The sequence below is a fragment of the Xenopus laevis genome, chromosome 1L, assembly GCF_017654675.1.
Source record: "Xenopus laevis strain J_2021 chromosome 1L, Xenopus_laevis_v10.1, whole genome shotgun sequence".
NCBI classification, from domain to species: domain Eukaryota; kingdom Metazoa; phylum Chordata; class Amphibia; order Anura; family Pipidae; genus Xenopus; species Xenopus laevis.
The window spans coordinates 40,708,214-40,725,198 of NC_054371.1; the positions used below are offsets into that span (position 1 = coordinate 40,708,214).

Below are 16,985 nucleotides of genomic sequence, written 5' to 3' on the forward strand. Positions count from 1 at the left end.
GATCTCTCCGTGCATGGCCACATTTACTGCAGGCACTGGCAACTGGGTCTGACCAGAAACTGTAGGAGTATAACGCTCAGTCTTTGATGTTGATACTTGTAGTCTAACAACAACTAGATTATCTACCCATAGTCTCTACAAAAGCCTAATAACAATTTATGCATAGAACCATTTTAGAACCATTTTCTTGCATGCAAAGTGGCCAGAATTTTTACCTTAAAGAGAGGGTGACATTTTAAATTCAACGCAGAGTAAAAGGACATTTTTTATTTTGAGCAAAACATTGCTCTTTTACTGCAAACGTGCTATTAGGCTTTGGGTAGGAGCTGCCCTGTTGTTTGATTTTCAAGAGATTAGTGTCGACATGTTGCCATAGATCGATAGAAAGAAATCTCCTGGTGCTTTTCAATAAATAGTGCAGTGTCGAATGAAGGTTAAAATAAATATGGCAACTCCTAATCACACGTATGGATGTAAATATTCAGGAAAGGAACATTTTTTTTTTTGGAAAACATGAGGTACTGCCTTTCAAATAAAGATATGCTGGGTGTAATTTTCAGAACTAAATAAATGGATTTTTGCTGTATTTTCCAATATTCCCCTTAGTTGAAATGTATAAGGCTCTTTCAGACAACTAAAATAGATGTGACATCTCACCCCTTGCCATCTTCTATCAGTGACGTAATCCTTATTGTGCCATGTAATTATGAACCAGGGGCTGAAAAGCGACTAAAGTTGCCAAGATGTGTTTACGTGTTGCCTGACAAATCCAGGGAGCATCTTTCAGACTGTTCCAGTGAAGAAGAGACATTATAGAGAAACACAGGAATTTAAAAAGCTTTTATTTTGTTGAAAGGTCATTACCACTGAGTGCATTTTACAGTGATTTCTTAGGTACTACAAACATCAAAAATAAACGATAAAAAAAGCAATCACTAGCCAAAGAAGAAGTTCCTTTTTTATTACACAGTCTAGCTCCCAATGGGTCTCCTTTTTAATGGCATCATTGATTCATTCTAAGCAGGTCAAGGCTTAAACGAAAAGGCTGAAAAATAATTTGCTCTAATGATGCTCTTACACTCATAAACCAAAGGGCTGGAGGTTAGGGGGTACTCATCCAGCAATTATTAAAATACCTTACCTATGGCCATCTTCCCCAAGGACCCCTGTGAGGCTGGTGGCCCATAACACATAATAATGGCCTTTTTAGTCCTACTTTAAAGCTGGCTGTATGGTCTTAATGTTCCTAAGTATAAGGCGATCAAATTGCCAGCATGCTACTGCCAAGTAGTAATGTCAGTTCCCTTCTCCCAACGGGAAAATGTCATGAATAGCTTGAGCTGGTGCCAGTCAGGTATCGGTTGCTTGAAATGGCATTTACCACTGCAGTTAAAGGTCATGTAAAGCCTACATTTTCCTACCCTACAAGTTGGGCATATCTAGAGTTTCTATGGAAACCAGCATTGGCTGTTAGACTGGAGGGTGTGTTTCGTAATCCGAACTGGGAAGAACTGAGCATGCTCATAAGTCAACAGCCAAAGCAAATTTCTGAGGGAAGGGGCTAGAGGAGGAGAAGGATTTCTAAGTGATTAAGGGGATGCTGCAGCCTTACTGTTGTTAACCTTTTAACAACCAGAGGAGCAGTTATCTAAAGGTTTCAAAGAAGCTGTTCATTGATTACATTTTTGTGGAGGGGGTTTAAATATGTTTAAATTTGATCTGTTTTGTGCAGAACACCTGTCTGGGACAACATGTACCCTTTTCACTTTATATTATACAGGAGATGTAATGTACGCTCTCAACCCGTGCTGCTTAATGTGAAAAAAGGATGAACTTGTACCATGTACCACAGGCCAAGGTTTAATAAATAAAAGTTGTAGAAATTTTTTACTTTTCTGATTAAACTTCAGGTTTTCAGCTCCCTGATCCTTCCTTTACATATGCAAATTAGGATTCGGTTCTGCCAGGCACAAGGATTCGGTTGAATCCGAATCCTGGCCGAATTCCGAGCAGCAACCTGGATATGGTGCATCTCTAATTTATAGTAATAACCAAAATATGAAGGCACACAATAATAGAAATTGTGGCTCAGAATCATTATACAATCGGACGGTGCCATTCACTGAACAGAAAACAAGACAGCAGATAAGATGCCAAGCTTGCAGAGCAACAGACTAATTTATTTATTGCACTGGTCGCATTTATCTGCTCACTTGCATGACCATCAGATAATGGATACTGTGCATACAATGGCATACCCGTGTGTTTTAGCCATCTCAGACAATGAAGTGTTACGTTTGGCAACAGGCACCATCAGGCTTGTAATATCCTGAAACATTTCCTTATTACTCTCCCCAACAAATCTCCATGATGACCATTTTTAATGACTCCCTGGCAAAGATTTTTTTTAAATTTTAATAGGTTTCCTGTAATGAACAATTTAAGAATGAAACATGCAAAAGGCAGCCAATCAGATAAAAGCTCTTATAATAATCTGCACCTGGATTCAATTAGGGAAAAAGTTGTTTTTCATATATATCAGTTGTGTTCCCATAACTGCTCCACTGTGCTGCCAGTTTCCCAAATCAGCTGACGTCAATCCATGAGCAAAAAAAGCTACTTTTGAGGGCAGAGTCTTACAAACCCTTTATATAAACAAAATAAATTGAGGAATTGCAAAAGCAGTTTCCCAGTACATTAAATTATAGAACAAGGGCTTGTTCTTGCTCACAGAGAGTGGTAATTGCAAAGTATCCTAAAGGGCAAGTAACACATACATGCATCAGCGTGATTCTGTTCTTTATAGATATCATGCACAGCGGAATTAAATATGTGCTGTTGTTATGCTTGTGGAATGGTACACCTGGGATGCACAATGACAAATTATTAAATCAATTTACCAACATAACAAAGCATGTGTCCAAAGCATTGTGTCTCACAACCTACTACACAGAATAGAACTAGAACTGATATTTGAACTATCATCAGGGCCTGTGCTCTGTAATTTATTTTTTAAAGGACAGGTATGCACAGCAGATAGCATAGCACTTTTTTTGCACTATACTATCTAAGTGTCACCCTGCAGACAAACAAACAAAAAGGCATATAATGGCATATAAATCCAGAAAACTAAAATTATATTGTTGCAAGCAGTATTGACTCTGTTTGCATCCGGAAGCCTTGTGTTGGTTCCGGAGCAAACACACTTGGCAGATTTCAGCTCCAAATGCAAAGTCTTTCATTTCTTTGCTGAAATCTGCCCAGTGTGTTCTCTCCGGAACCAACACAAAGCTTCTGGATGCAAACAGAGAAGAGGATTCTGCTAGTGTTCAGGGGCTGAAATCTACCTGCGAAGTTCTGCCCCTAGACTAAATGGACAAAAACCAGGGAGCATTATAAATAGTGTGAGAAGTATTATTAAACTGAACAGTTTGTACCTAAGCTCAGAGATGGGAGCTATTGTGTCTATCAAGTAGGGAAATTAGATCTTCACTTATGCAAGCAATAAAGGTGAGGATATCCGGTCATGTGATGCCAATGTAGATCACAAGAACAATAGGCCTGCAAATCAGAGTGACAACAGGAAATGTGAAAACCTCTTAATGAGCTCTGTGCCAAATCAATAATTAAGGAAATCAGTGATCAGCAACTAGTGCCCAAATCACTCTCAAAAGGACTTAAATGTAGCTGGCACTGAATGCTGGGAGCTATACTACTACACCACAAGCATACGATATTACCACACAGTGACACATCCACACTTTACGTGCACCATAACATATACACACTTCATATACATACTAATCAGTAAGGTGCTGCTGTTCTGGGCTTGGGGGTGTTTGTGCTACCCCAACATTAAGCCCCCTCCATCCCCTAGCATTTGCCTAAATTAACCTACGACTGCCCCTGCCAATTGTTGGGTGTTTTAGGAAGGGGGAAAAGTGTCTGAAACCACTTTGTGTGCTATTAGAAAATACAAGACAGAAACATTTAATCAAAGGGTTGAACTCAGGTCTAATGGGCCAAAATCCAAATAGAAAATTAATGTAAACTTGCTCACAGTATTCAAAATGTCCGCCTTTACTATACTGCACATGCACCTGCTAACATCAAAATTCTAGACAGCTGGCCAGCCATAGGGCTAACTAACTATATAGACGGCTTCTCCAGGAGATGACACTTTGCTCAGTTCCCTCCATGACTGATACATTTTGAAGCTATGGTGATAGCAGAAAAGAAGCAGTTGCTTCCCTCTACCTCAGTGCAGCTTTCTAAGTCCCTTTCTTCATCAGCGTATAATGGAGGCCCTATGGCTGGTATCGCCAACTAAAAGCTGCTAATATCAAGGAAACCACTAAACAATTTAATATTTATGTAAAATTTCAAAAGTGCTCAGTCACTTTACAGTAATTTTCTATTTGAATTTTGATCCTTTTTTTTTTTTCCATTTACAGCTAACTACCCATAAGCAGATTGTTCTGCAAGGTACATCTGGGTTTTTGACCTATCCAGATATCTGACAGGAACTAAATTGCTATTCAAGTGTAGGAGAATGTTCCATGGTGAGGGAAATGGATGGCTTGATATGTATAATAGGACACCATAAACTGTTACCATGGAAACATGGGGAAGCGAGAATGAGCAAAGCGGCATGATCAGACATACGGTGCACTTCTCAATTATGCAATCTATTATGATTTATGTAATTGATATGATTTTAAACCAATTGCATATCAAAGGTAATACAGTTACTATGGGAACATAGGGAATTACCCTTGACCTGGTATCGCTAGATAATTTTTGCACTTTTGAACTTTCTACAGTTCCTGTCTCAGAAAACGTCCCACAGGGCCAAAATAGAGCTGGCATTTGAATCAAATATCCTTTTTAGGTGATGCCGAGATATTGTACCTAGATTACGCACAGGAATGTACAAGAAAAATAAAAATGTTGAGATTTATTATATTTGTTTAATTTTTGTATGCCATAAATCTATGGAACTAAAGTCATGTCAAAAAGATAATGATAATGAACATCCAAGAAGAACGTAGTCCAGCCACCAGTTAGCTTTTACAGTCCAGGTTACCAAAAATACCTCATGAAAGTCCTCATCTAAATCTGTGGGGGGGGGGGGGATTTGGTTTTTTTTTGCTTATTGGTGGACCTGACCAGAAAAATGAGCAATAAAATACAGTAGAACCCCCATTTTAAGTCCCCTGATTCTAAGTTTTCCCTCATTTTACATCTGTATAATATGCATAATACATTTCCCCTCATTTTACATTTTCCTGGATTTTACACCAATTTTTTCTGGTCCCCTGAAAAATGTATAAATGGGGGTTCTACTGTATAGCAATAACAATAAATCTATAGCTTTACAGAGCATTTGTTTTTTTTCCCAAATGTGGTCTTCATGAACACGACTCATTTAGCTAATACAGTGAAACCTTGACTTTAAGTACCCTGATTTTAAGTTTTCCTGCATTTTACATTTTTTATTTGGGGTCCCACCAGTTTATAATGCATTTCAATGGGTGAATTTCCCTGATTTTAAGTAATGTTTTCCCGGATTTTACATCAAAAGTTTGTCCTGAAACTTCTTTTTTTTTCCTCCATGAATGTTATTATTTGTGAAATTAAGAGGTTTAAAATACTAACCAGATGTATATTTTGCCATGGTTCTGCCTGTAAATGGTCAATTCCAATGAGTCTGCCCCTTATACAGTCCTGCACCAATCACTTTTTGCTTTAGGTTGTGTTTGTGACTGACAGAGAGACTTGCACATGCCCCAAATAGTATAACATTAACACTGCAATGCTTAACTCATGTTATTAACACAGTAAATATTGTATCTCAATGTAAAACAGACTCCAGAGCTTAAATCCTTTCAGTACTTGAAGAAAAAGTTACTTTAACACATTTCCCTTATTTTACATTTTCCTGGATTTTATGTAATTTTTTCCTGGTTCCCTGAAAAACGTAAAATGGGGGTTCTTCTGTATATGCACTGCCCAAGTGGAATGTACAAGATTGCTAAAGACTCAGCCATAACTGGGATTCATCCTAAGAAGGTCAATACTTTCTAATTAAACTACAATATTTAAAGATAAATGAGAGGTAAAGATAGCAAAATAAATGCAGTTCTGCTGAAGGCACATTGGGAAGGATTGTACCTTGTTACTGAAACTGGACACTGTGACAACAAATTTTATTTAAAGGCCAGAAGACTGGAAATTGCTACATTAGACCAAGTCCGAAAATTCTTTCGCTAATTCGGCTACCTACATGGTGGGACAGATTGGTCTGATCTGTAGCGAAAGCTATATATCAGCTTGGCAGTGCCATACATGGAACACTAGGCTACTGACTCGGCCTAAGTGGGAAGAGTAGGCCCGACATATGAGAATGCAAAACTATAAACTATGTAATGTTTGCGACTGATTTGATTGCAGGGTTTCAGATGCCTGAACAATCTGATCTTCCCTTCTTCATTGCTCTGGGATGGCTCAGTTTACATAGAACACTGTATCTGCTTAATGATTAATGTTGGTTTGAATTTCTAGATCTGATGCTACAGACTCTGCAGATACAAAGGAAGGACCACGCAGCTGTTAGGTAACCGGATCTTATTAGAGGAAGCCTGATTTATCTCCTTGGGAAATTATAGCAAGAGGGATTTATGCAGAAAGAATTAATGCAATTAAATGGCGGTGACCAGTGTTATATTAGCTTTGCAAAAGCTGTACTTCTTAAGTAGAACTATGTGGCGGGGTAGACAACTGTCCCATAAAATCTTGCCATGCAGCTACATCTAACAGTGTATTTGAATGAGAAAGCTGTGTTCTATGCACTGGCTAATTATTTTATATCAATCACTGGTGCAAGGGCCAATAACAAGCCTATGAGAAGCACAGTGAGAAGAGGAAGATGTTATGATGAACCCTGAAGCCCAAACAGGATCAGTGTGTGAAATTTTAAAAAGCATGTGACTCTGTAGTACACCTGTCAACAGAAGTCATGCTGGCACTACAAATAGCAGCCCACAAATGATCCTAGATGGATGAGGCAACAGCAGATACTACACACATGGCTTTCCTCCAGATACTGGGCCTGACATTCAAGAACCTATTTTTAACTGGCTGTGTGTGGAAATTGTCATGCATTTCTAACAAATGGAGGCCAACCGCAGCCTACTGCAAAACTAGCCTTGCAAACATGCACTGGATTTGAATAAAAGACTGGAATTTGAATAGGAGAGGGTCTCAATAGAAAGACGAGTAATAAAAATTAGCAACAGCAATACATTTGTAGCTTTACAGAGCATTTATTTTTAGATGGGGGTCATTGACACCTGTCGAAAACCAGAAAGAATCAGAAGACAAAGACAAATAATTAAAAAAAAACTTTTAAAAAATAAATGAGAAAGACCCATTGAAAATATGCTTAGAATTGGCCATTCTATAACCTCCTGAAAGTTAACAGAAAGGTGAACCACCATCAAAGACTGACGGAGCAGGTGATTGGAATCACTCTACTACATGTCTCTGGATGAAGATGGCTTCCAGTAAAGTCAAAGGGAGGTGGGGGAGGAGTTCCTATGTTGTGTGACTTAAGGTGGCCATACACGGAGAGATCCGCTCGTTTGGCGATGTCGCCAAACGAGCAGATCTCTCCCCGATATGCCCACCTTGAGGTTGGCAATATCAGGCTGATCCGATCATCGGCCCTAGAGCTCCAACGATCGGATCCTAATGAATAGTAACGGGCGGTTAGGTCGCGGGACCGCATCAACGTTCAGATGCGTCCGCGTTCCGACTGGATTTTTAGTCCCATCCGATCGAGATCTGGCCGGTCGGGGGGGCCCATACATGGGCCAATAAGCTGCCGACTCGGTCTGTCGGCAGCTTTTATTGGCCCGTGTATGGCCACCTATAGGCAGCAGGGTATATAGCCTCTTCCACACTCCACCAGAAGTCTGTCTGCCTATTTGATAGATCTGCTGTTGGGACTTCATAAATAGTTCATAATAGATGGCCTTGAGAAATAATGCTAATTCAAGAAAGGATTTCAGGTACATTTTATTGCATTATTTTGAAGAAGAAAAGCAATTTTCAAGTCAGAAAGCTGTCATTTATACACATACTCACATCCACCCACTCCTTTCTATTGAGTTATCAAAGCATTTTCACAAATAAAGCAATAAAGGCAATGCAAACATTCTAATACGTTGCAAAAGGGATGTCCAACTGGGGTGGGCATATGTGGCCCTCCAAGGGATTTTTATGGTCTGTTTCCTGCTCAACAGCTGTAGGGATATCTTTAGAGAGCAACATTTTTACCAGAACTCATGTAGCCAGTGCAAACGTATTATACATGAAAATCCAGAAGTTTGATTAATGATGTTGAGTGGAACTGCATAGTTTCTTTAAAGGGGTTGTTCAACATTGAGATATATTTTAGTATGATGTAGAGAGTGATATTCTGAGACAATTTGCAATTGGTTTTCATTTTTTATTATTGAAGGTTTTTGATTTATTAAGCTTTTTATTTGGCAGCTCTTCAATTTGCATCTTAAGCAATCAGGTAACTAGTGTCCCAATTACCCTAACAACCATGTCTTGATTTGAATAAGAGACTGGAATATGAATAGGAGAGGGCCTGCATAGAAGGAATCGGTAATAAAAAAGTAACAATAACAATACATTTGTAGCCTTACAGAGCATTTGTTTTTTTAGAAGGGAGTCAGCAACGCCCACTTGAAAGCTGCAAAGAGTCAGAAGAAAAAGGCAAATAACTATAATAAATAAATAATGAAAACCAATTGAAAAGTTGCTTAGAATTGGCCGCTCTGTAACATAATAAAATTGACCTTTAACAGTTTATGTATGGCCACCTAAAGTTACGTAAGGAAACTGACACACACAAACAAATGAACAGAAATATCTTGTGTGTGGGCATAAGAACTGCATAGGTTGCACACATCATTTACACAGACCCATGCCTATGCTATATACTCTGCATAATTGTAACTAATCCCTTTGGTTGGACAAATGACACAATTATTACAGAAACTGTGGGCCAGAAAGGGATATTTATATCCCCAACACGAATTCCGGGCAGTGAGTCAGTGGTGTACAGACCGAGTACCCATGCCTGTGTTTTTCCACTGTTTGTTGGATAAATATTAGTGACATTTTTTGGCATTTACGTCTGACATCTAATGCCAGAGAGCCGTCTGTGATATACAACATGTAACATAGGTCTGTTTTGAGGTGATACATGGCCTTGTTGCCAGCAATTTACTACCACTCACACAAATGCTCACTTATAAAACAAAGTTGTTTCATTCACTGGGGTTTCTGGAAAAGACAGGGGGGAGAACAAGCAAATACATACTCCATTCTTCTGTCTGCTGAATGACCATTCTAGCAGCGAGATTCTACCCAAAATGTGAGAAAGTTTGTTAGATCAGAGTTGCCAATATTGGTTGCTCAGCAGACTCAGGAGCAATTATGGTCTTATTCCACCGCACCTTCCACAAAACACACAACAACAGAGACTAAGAGCAACATATTTTATCCCATATTTGTTGCTGCTCAAGTGATGGTAACAAGAGAATCAAGTCTAATCTCCAATATTCCTGCCCAGTCTGCAACCACGTTCTGTTCCAAACAAGCATGTTCTGCAGCCAGCAAGAGTGGAGGCCATGCAGGAAGCTCAGCTTTTATGGGAAATTAAAGCTAAAATATGGGTTGTACCTTTGCAAATCTATATAAATATTGTATACCAACCCTTCCAGACATTAACATTTACATGCCATTTGGTAGTTCAAGGGCAGAACTGGTAAAGCAGGTTTTCTGGGTACAGGGCTGTACCCAATGAACTTTAGTATGCCTGTCATCTTAAGATAAACACCATGGGGCAAATTCACTAAGTGCCGAAACGCCTAACACTAGCATGAATTCGCCAGCGCTGGGCATTTTCGTTACTTCGCAGATTCACTAACGGACGCTGGCGTAACTTCGCTAGTGTTACTTCGCACCCTTACGCCTGGCGAATTTGGACGTAACCACGCGTAACCACGCAAATTCACTAACGCACGCATTGTTCTGAACGCTACCTTTTACGCTAGACTTCCTTCGCCACTGCAGACCAGGTGAAGCGCAACAGAGTAGATAGGGATAGCTTCAAAAAAAGTTAAAAAATTTTCTAAGTCCCAAAAAACGCTGGGTGATAGGCTGAAAACAATCGAAAACATTTTTGGGGCTCCCCTCCTTCCCCCCTACATTTCCTAACTCATGGCAACTTAACTACACAGTGGGCACATGTGTAGGGCAAAATAAAAATTTTATTTGCTGTTTTGAAGGTTTCCCAGGCTTGTGTAGTTCTGCTACGAATACTTCCATTGGAAATTGAATTTGGCTCCATATGCAAATTAACAATCGCTAGCGCAACTTCGCAACCTTACGCTACCCATGAGCACAACTTCGGATTTTAGTGAATTTACGGAGCGCTAGCAAAAATACGCCTGGCGAAGTGCATCGAAGCGCGGCGAAGCGGACGCCTGCGTAACTACAAATCTTAGTGAATGTCCCACCATGTTATTATCACCAGTATTTTGGATTCAGCCCGATCCTAAGTCCTTCTCACCGAATATACAGAATCCAAACCCTCGCTGTAAGTGGAAATTGGAACACATAGCGAATTTTTTCAGATTTGGCCCGGCCTGGCTCTGGCTCTGGCTCATTCAAATCCAAATGCTAAAAAGGCCGGAATCCCCAAACAAATCCTGGTACTTGTAATGCTTTAGTTTTAAATACAATAAAGGTTCATATTTTATATTGCTAAGCTCAAAAATAATAGCCAAACAATTTAACCATTTTACACGATAAAACTGCCTCTGGATGACGAGTTAACTATGGCAGCTCCCAAACAAAACAATAAATGAAGATAAATACATCTCCCTGCTCAATAACCAATCCCTTTATTTGCTGGACGTGTATAGAAACAAAGTGACTGCAAGGGCTTTTATATTTTCCCTTGAACCTAAGTTAAAACACACACACATTTTACATACAGGCAGAAATGTAGATAGGTATTTTTGGAGACATTTCTGAACTGTGTGCACCAAAGTTAAATTCCATGTGCTGTCCAGCTAGAGGTCAGTGGGATCATCGTGGCCTGCCAAGAGATTTTTGCTGTGCTCAGATTGCCCATGGATTCCACAGACCTTTGCGTGGCATTTTTATTTGTTGTATGTGATATTTGGCAGTTGGATAGTCCTGCGCTAGCGCATTCTGCCTGGGAATATTTGCCATGGTCCTTACACAAAGCACAAAAGTGATAACTTGGCAACTAGTGAGAAACTGATGACTAACGCTGCTCTACAAAACTAACGGCAAGCAATTTTTACATCTGAATTGTTCTAGAGGTGACCTGAAACCCTGTCTCTTCTCACATCCAGATCATCACATAACATCATAATGGGCAAGCCAAAGCCCTTCAGATCAGTGTACCCTTGATTGGTTAAAATTAGGTAATATTAGAGAGATTTTCTTTTAAGGGAAAATAAACTCCTCTTCTTAAAGGGATACTGTCATGGGAAAACATGTTTTTTTTCCAAAATGAATCGGTTAATAGTGCTGCTCCAGCAGAATTCTGCACTGAAATTCATTTTCAAAAGAAAAGAGCAAACATATTTTTTTATATTCAATTTTGAAATCTGACATGGGGCTAGACATATTGTCAGTTTCCCAGCTGCCCCCCAGTCATGTGACTTGTGCTCTGATAAACTTCCGTCACTCTTTACTGCTGTACTACAAGTTGGAGTGATATCAGACCCCCTCCCCCCCCCAGCAGCCTAACAAAAGAACAATGGGAAGTTAACCAGATAGCAGCTCCCTAAGGGCTAGTCCACACGGGGAGATAGCGACGCGTTTGCGGTCGCGGCGACAAGGCGCCGCGACAGTCGCCGCAGGCGACAGTTTTGTATGGGCGCCTATGTAAAAACGCCTGTGCTAACCACACGAGGCGATGCGCTTTTCAACAGTCGCCTGAAAAAGCCTGGCGAGGCATTTTCAGGCGACTGTTGAAAAGCGCATCGCCTCGTGTGGTTAGCACAGGCGTTTTTACATAGGCGCCCATACAAAACTGTCGCCTGCGCCGGTCGCGGCGACTGTCGCGGCGCTTTGTCGCCGCGACCGCAAACGCGTCGCTATCTCCCCGTGTGGAATAGCCCTAACACATGATAACAGCTCCTTGGTAGATCTAAGAACAACACTCAATAGTAAAAGCCAAGTCCCACTGAGACTGATTCAGTTACATTAAGTAGGAGAAATAACAGCCTGCCAGAAAGAAGTTCCATCCTAAAGTGCAGGCACAAGTCACATGACTGGGGGCAGCTGGGAAACTGACAATATGTCTAACCCCATGTCAGATTTCAAAACTGCATATAAAAAAATCTGTTTGCTCTCTTGAAAATTGGATTCCAGTGCAGAAGTCTGCTGGAGTAGCACTATTAACTGATTTGTTTTTAAAAAAATGTTTTCCCACGACAGTATCCCTTTAACATAAGCTCATTCAGCTGGACTTGTGTAAAAAGGTGAATAAACACTATCTTTCTCATTTTTGTTTTACAGACATACCTGATTTCATCGGTTAAACGGAAACAATTAAAGTCAGTCTGTCCGTCTGCTCAATGGGACCAGTCCCCCCCTCCCAGACTCAAGGTATAATTCATCCCTTTCCTTGTTCCATTGTGAAGTGATAGAGGTTATCTGGTTGCTAGGGTGAAATTTACCCCAGAAACCGGGCACTGGATTGAATGGCAGACAATGAACAGAAGGTGAACAGAAAGGTAAGTAATAAGTAACAATAAAATCATAACCTCACATAGGAGTAGTTTTTTACCACTATTTGAAAGCTGAAAGAAGAAGACATCAATAAAAAAATTTTTTAAAAAAATTATTTTTTTAAAAGACAAATTGAAGTAGCTAAGAAAAGGCCATTCTATAGCATACTAAAAGATAAAAAAAAACTACTTTAAGGGGCAGATTTATTAAGGGTCAAAGTGAAAATTCTATTTCGAATTTCAGATTTTTTTTTTCTGTCAAAACACTCAAATTCTAATTGTAAATTATCCAAACTCAATTTGAGTTTTAATTAGAATTTCAATATTTATCATACTCTGGCCATTTAAGAACTCAAATTTGACTCTTCTCCACCTTAAACCTTCCAAATTGCTATATAAGTCAATGGGAGAGGTCCACGGATCAATTTAGTGGTGTTTTTGACATTCGAGTTTTTTTTTGGGGGGAAAAAAACTAAAATCGAGTTTTTTAAATTTGATTTGCGTTTTCGAGTAGATTCAATTAGTCTGCCTTTAAAATATTAAATTTTCACAATAAATTTTGATTGGTCGAATTTCTAATTTATGGGAGTTTAGGGGAGATTAAAAAAAACTAACATGAATTCGAAATTGGACCCTTGATAAATGTGCCTATGAAAATCTAGTACATTCCATCTGTGCCATTTATAGTTGTCTCGTTTGGCCTCTTCACAGCAGTTCCTACCATAAAATGTCCATCATTAAATTAATTTGCTTTTATCCCTTAAATGCTCTGTAGATCCACAAATGGCTTTGGCTTTGGAAAAGCCTGCTGACTGCCAGATGTAAGTAAACAACATCAACCAGCATCAAATAACCACCATAACCAGCGTCAAGAGAAATGAATGAAAAGTGACACATTTATAGAAGCACACCCCATCAATATAGGGTTAATAAGAATGTAACCAACTCCAAAAACAGAGGTGGGAGAGAATAATGTGTAAAATCCTGGCCAAACGACAGCATCCTGTATCTAGGCCATATGAGTGGCACTCCATTGTTGCTAGTGAATGAAACAATCTGAGCTGGAATGAAACATTAGCCACCACAGCTACAACATATTGTCCCAAAAACTGGGCCCTTTTCACATGATTGTTTTCTGGCAATGGATGTACCTCCCAAACTCAGGGTTCCTGTTTGCGCTGCAAGTTCCTTTGCCAAGCATTCCAAGGTACAGTATCCTAAACACTTGCCCGAGATTTCCCTTCCCAGCCTGCAAATGAACTTCTCGGCAATACAAATACCAGTAGATTGCAAGCTCCTTAGAACAGGAATTCTTAGTGCTCTAATGGTTATTTATAAAAAAAATAACTGCAAGTAAAAACAGCACCTGTTCATCCTATTTATTCTTTGGTTCTGACTCTTGAAATAATGTAGCAGATTTCATCACAAGGCTCTCCTGCAGTTCAGCTGCCTTCTGCTACATTGTTTTAGGAGTCAGAGGCAGGAGTGCAAAGAATATAAGCAACTAGACAGATATGGCTTTTTAATGGCAATTACATTTACATGCAGGCCCGGACTGGCAATCTGTGGGTTCTGGCAAATGCCAGAGGGGCTGCTATAAGGTGCCATAGAAAGTCAGTATTTAGTGGGCTGGTGGGGGCTGTTTGGGCCTCTATGTAGGCTGATTGGGCCTCTGTGTACCTGAAATGCCATGGCCTATTTTAATTCTCAGTCCGGACCTGTTTACATGAGTTTAAAACCATGACTATTGGAAAGTTGCTTGCAATGATCTTTTCTTTCATTGGGCACATATCAGTTTGTGGGTGGAGGAGCCCTTTCACACATACTGCCAAAATCTGTGCACTTAAAGGAAACAATAAAAGCAACTAGACAGATGTGGCTTTTTAATGGCAATTACATTTACATAAGTTTAAAATTATGACTATAGGAAAGGTGCTTACAATGACCTTTTCTTTCATTAGGCACATATCAGTTTTTGGGTGGAGGAGCCCTTGCACACATACTGCCAACATCTGTGCACTAAAAGGAAACAATAAAAGACAATAACATTACTTTGCCTGCCTTTGAGACCATAAAGTGCATGCATTGCGTTTAACGTAAGCACTGCACCGGGCAACCTTGTGCAATGATCACAACCTGTAATTGATGGCAATAAAATGCTTACGAAATGGATGTATGAATCATTCTACTAGGGATGCTGGATCAGTTGCAAGATACAAAGATGGCTGCAAGATCCCAACGTTGTATCTGTCATCTGGGATGTCCTTAGTGGTAATGGGCACTTGGCAAAATACAGTAAACCGAACACTTGCAATTTCTACCCCTGGCAACGTCTTACCTCACTATACACACTGACCCTGTCCTCGCACCTTACTATACACACACTATTCCACAGAATCTGTCCCTGAGAGGGGGAGCAGAGGATCTTTCTTACTTTCCCACTGTTCTCAGGGACCCTAATTGTTCATTCCTGCTTGCCGCTCTAAAAGCTCTGTCCATAGTGCAAGGAGTTAAATCCAACTGCAGCCCGGTGGAAAGATGTACAGTTTTTTTCCAGCAAGGTTACCAGTGCAGTCCAGAAATAGAGTTTCCCAAAAAACCTCACTTGACAGTAAATACAGCAGTGCAGCAATGGAGAGAGAAGACGCACAAAGGAAGAGCCCTGCATTATTTATATAGTGTGTGTGTGTGTGTGTGTGTATATGAAAAGCCCTTTTAGCCTGAAATTAACATTTTGCAGTGACCAAGCAGAGCTGTTTATCAGATATCTCTGTAGAGACCTTTTACAATAATGACAACCCCCTTACAATACAACAAAATAACTGCACACGTCACTGTGCCCGTTTGGCTTCTGAATTCACTTTAGGCAAGGAATCTCACAAGATTATGTGTATTGAAACAAGCCCAGAATAACAAAGACAGGAGAATGCAACACAAAACACTGGCGGAAGAAGGGGGGATGCACCCCGATACTCACAGCTGCTACTCCAGGACTTCAGCAGGGACTTTATACTAATCTCAAAGAACACGGAATCCTGTAGGCTTAACATGATGCTTCTGGCAGCCACGGTGACACGGTAGATTGGGAGTGCTTTATCAAACTGTTCTGCGCTTCTTTCCTCAAAGGCAGCAGAGTTCTGGCCTCCAGTGGAACTGCTTCATTATCATGCAGTCACCCAGTGACGCACAACTATAGAAATATTGCTGCTCGATGCAGAGCGACTTCAGAACAAGAAGGGGGGGGGGCTGGAGGAAAAAAAAAATAAGCCCTCAAGTTTGTGGTCAGGAGGGTCTGAAGGACATTTTCACCTTTGCTGCAGTGGAAATACAATGTGACCGAGGGAAAGAACAGCAGCGAGCCGAATGATTTAACCTGTTCAATAGTTGGCCTGTCAGTGGCTGGTAAATACAGGTCCGGAAGCCCACAAACTAGCCCAGCAGCTCTGTAGCCTGCTCGGCAGCAAACTAGTTTAACAAATGTCACAGGATCTCCAATGCTGGCTGCTTCCCCTCAGCAGCTGGGCACAAACACTTGTGATCTCTTCTCTGTCATGTGCAAGAGCCTCCCCGCTGCCTGTCCTCAGGGCCGTGCATTCTTTCCACAAATTTACACACCCTGTCACTGAGCAGGGACTCGTCAGCTCGCTGTGACGGTGCAGAGCCCGGTGGCCTGCGTATTCCACTGATGAAGCTGCCGGATAATGGACTGGGAGAGAATGATGTAATGAACGCTAGTGTGGATCCCTGGCCGTGCATCAGCACTGTGAAATTGCTCGGTGTATATTGCAAAGTGCCTTTCCGCTTTCTCAAGACTCATGTTTGATGTCTTGTTTCCTAATTGGAACAGCCACTTAGGAACTAGATAGCAGCATGGTAAGGAAATTAACTCCTGCCTGGCTGGAAACCTCATGCACTTTCACTTAAAACCAACAGCTTCACTTTTTTCCCCTTCCTGCAGCATCTGTGTGTCTGTCACCAGCATGCTAAATAGCTTCACATCATGAAATCTACCACCATTCAACTCAATTGCATCAGAAAAGGCTTGCACAGTTCAGCCATGTATCTTTCATATTCACTGAAAAATATATTTAATCAAGGGAATTAAATAAATATATATATGGGATTATCCGGAAA

General features: G+C 40.4%; 1 protein-coding gene across 11 annotated transcripts in view; it reads right to left on the reverse strand.

The window, feature by feature from the left end:
- fryl.L (FRY like transcription coactivator L homeolog) overlaps positions 1-16,985 on the reverse strand; it is a 211,861-nt gene that overhangs the window by 115,673 nt on the left and 79,203 nt on the right. The window contains exon 1 of one of the 11 annotated variants that reach the window (XM_041588825.1): positions 15,829-16,972. The exons of 8 other annotated variants lie outside the window; for them this stretch is intronic. In XM_041588825.1, coding sequence (XP_041444759.1) covers positions 15,829-15,901 — 73 coding nt within the window. In that variant the 5' untranslated portion in view covers positions 15,902-16,972. Of the gene's footprint in view, positions 1-15,828; positions 16,973-16,985 lie in introns of those variants that run through there. 2 more of the 11 variants (XM_018229765.2, XM_018229785.2) reach the window with 2 other exon arrangements.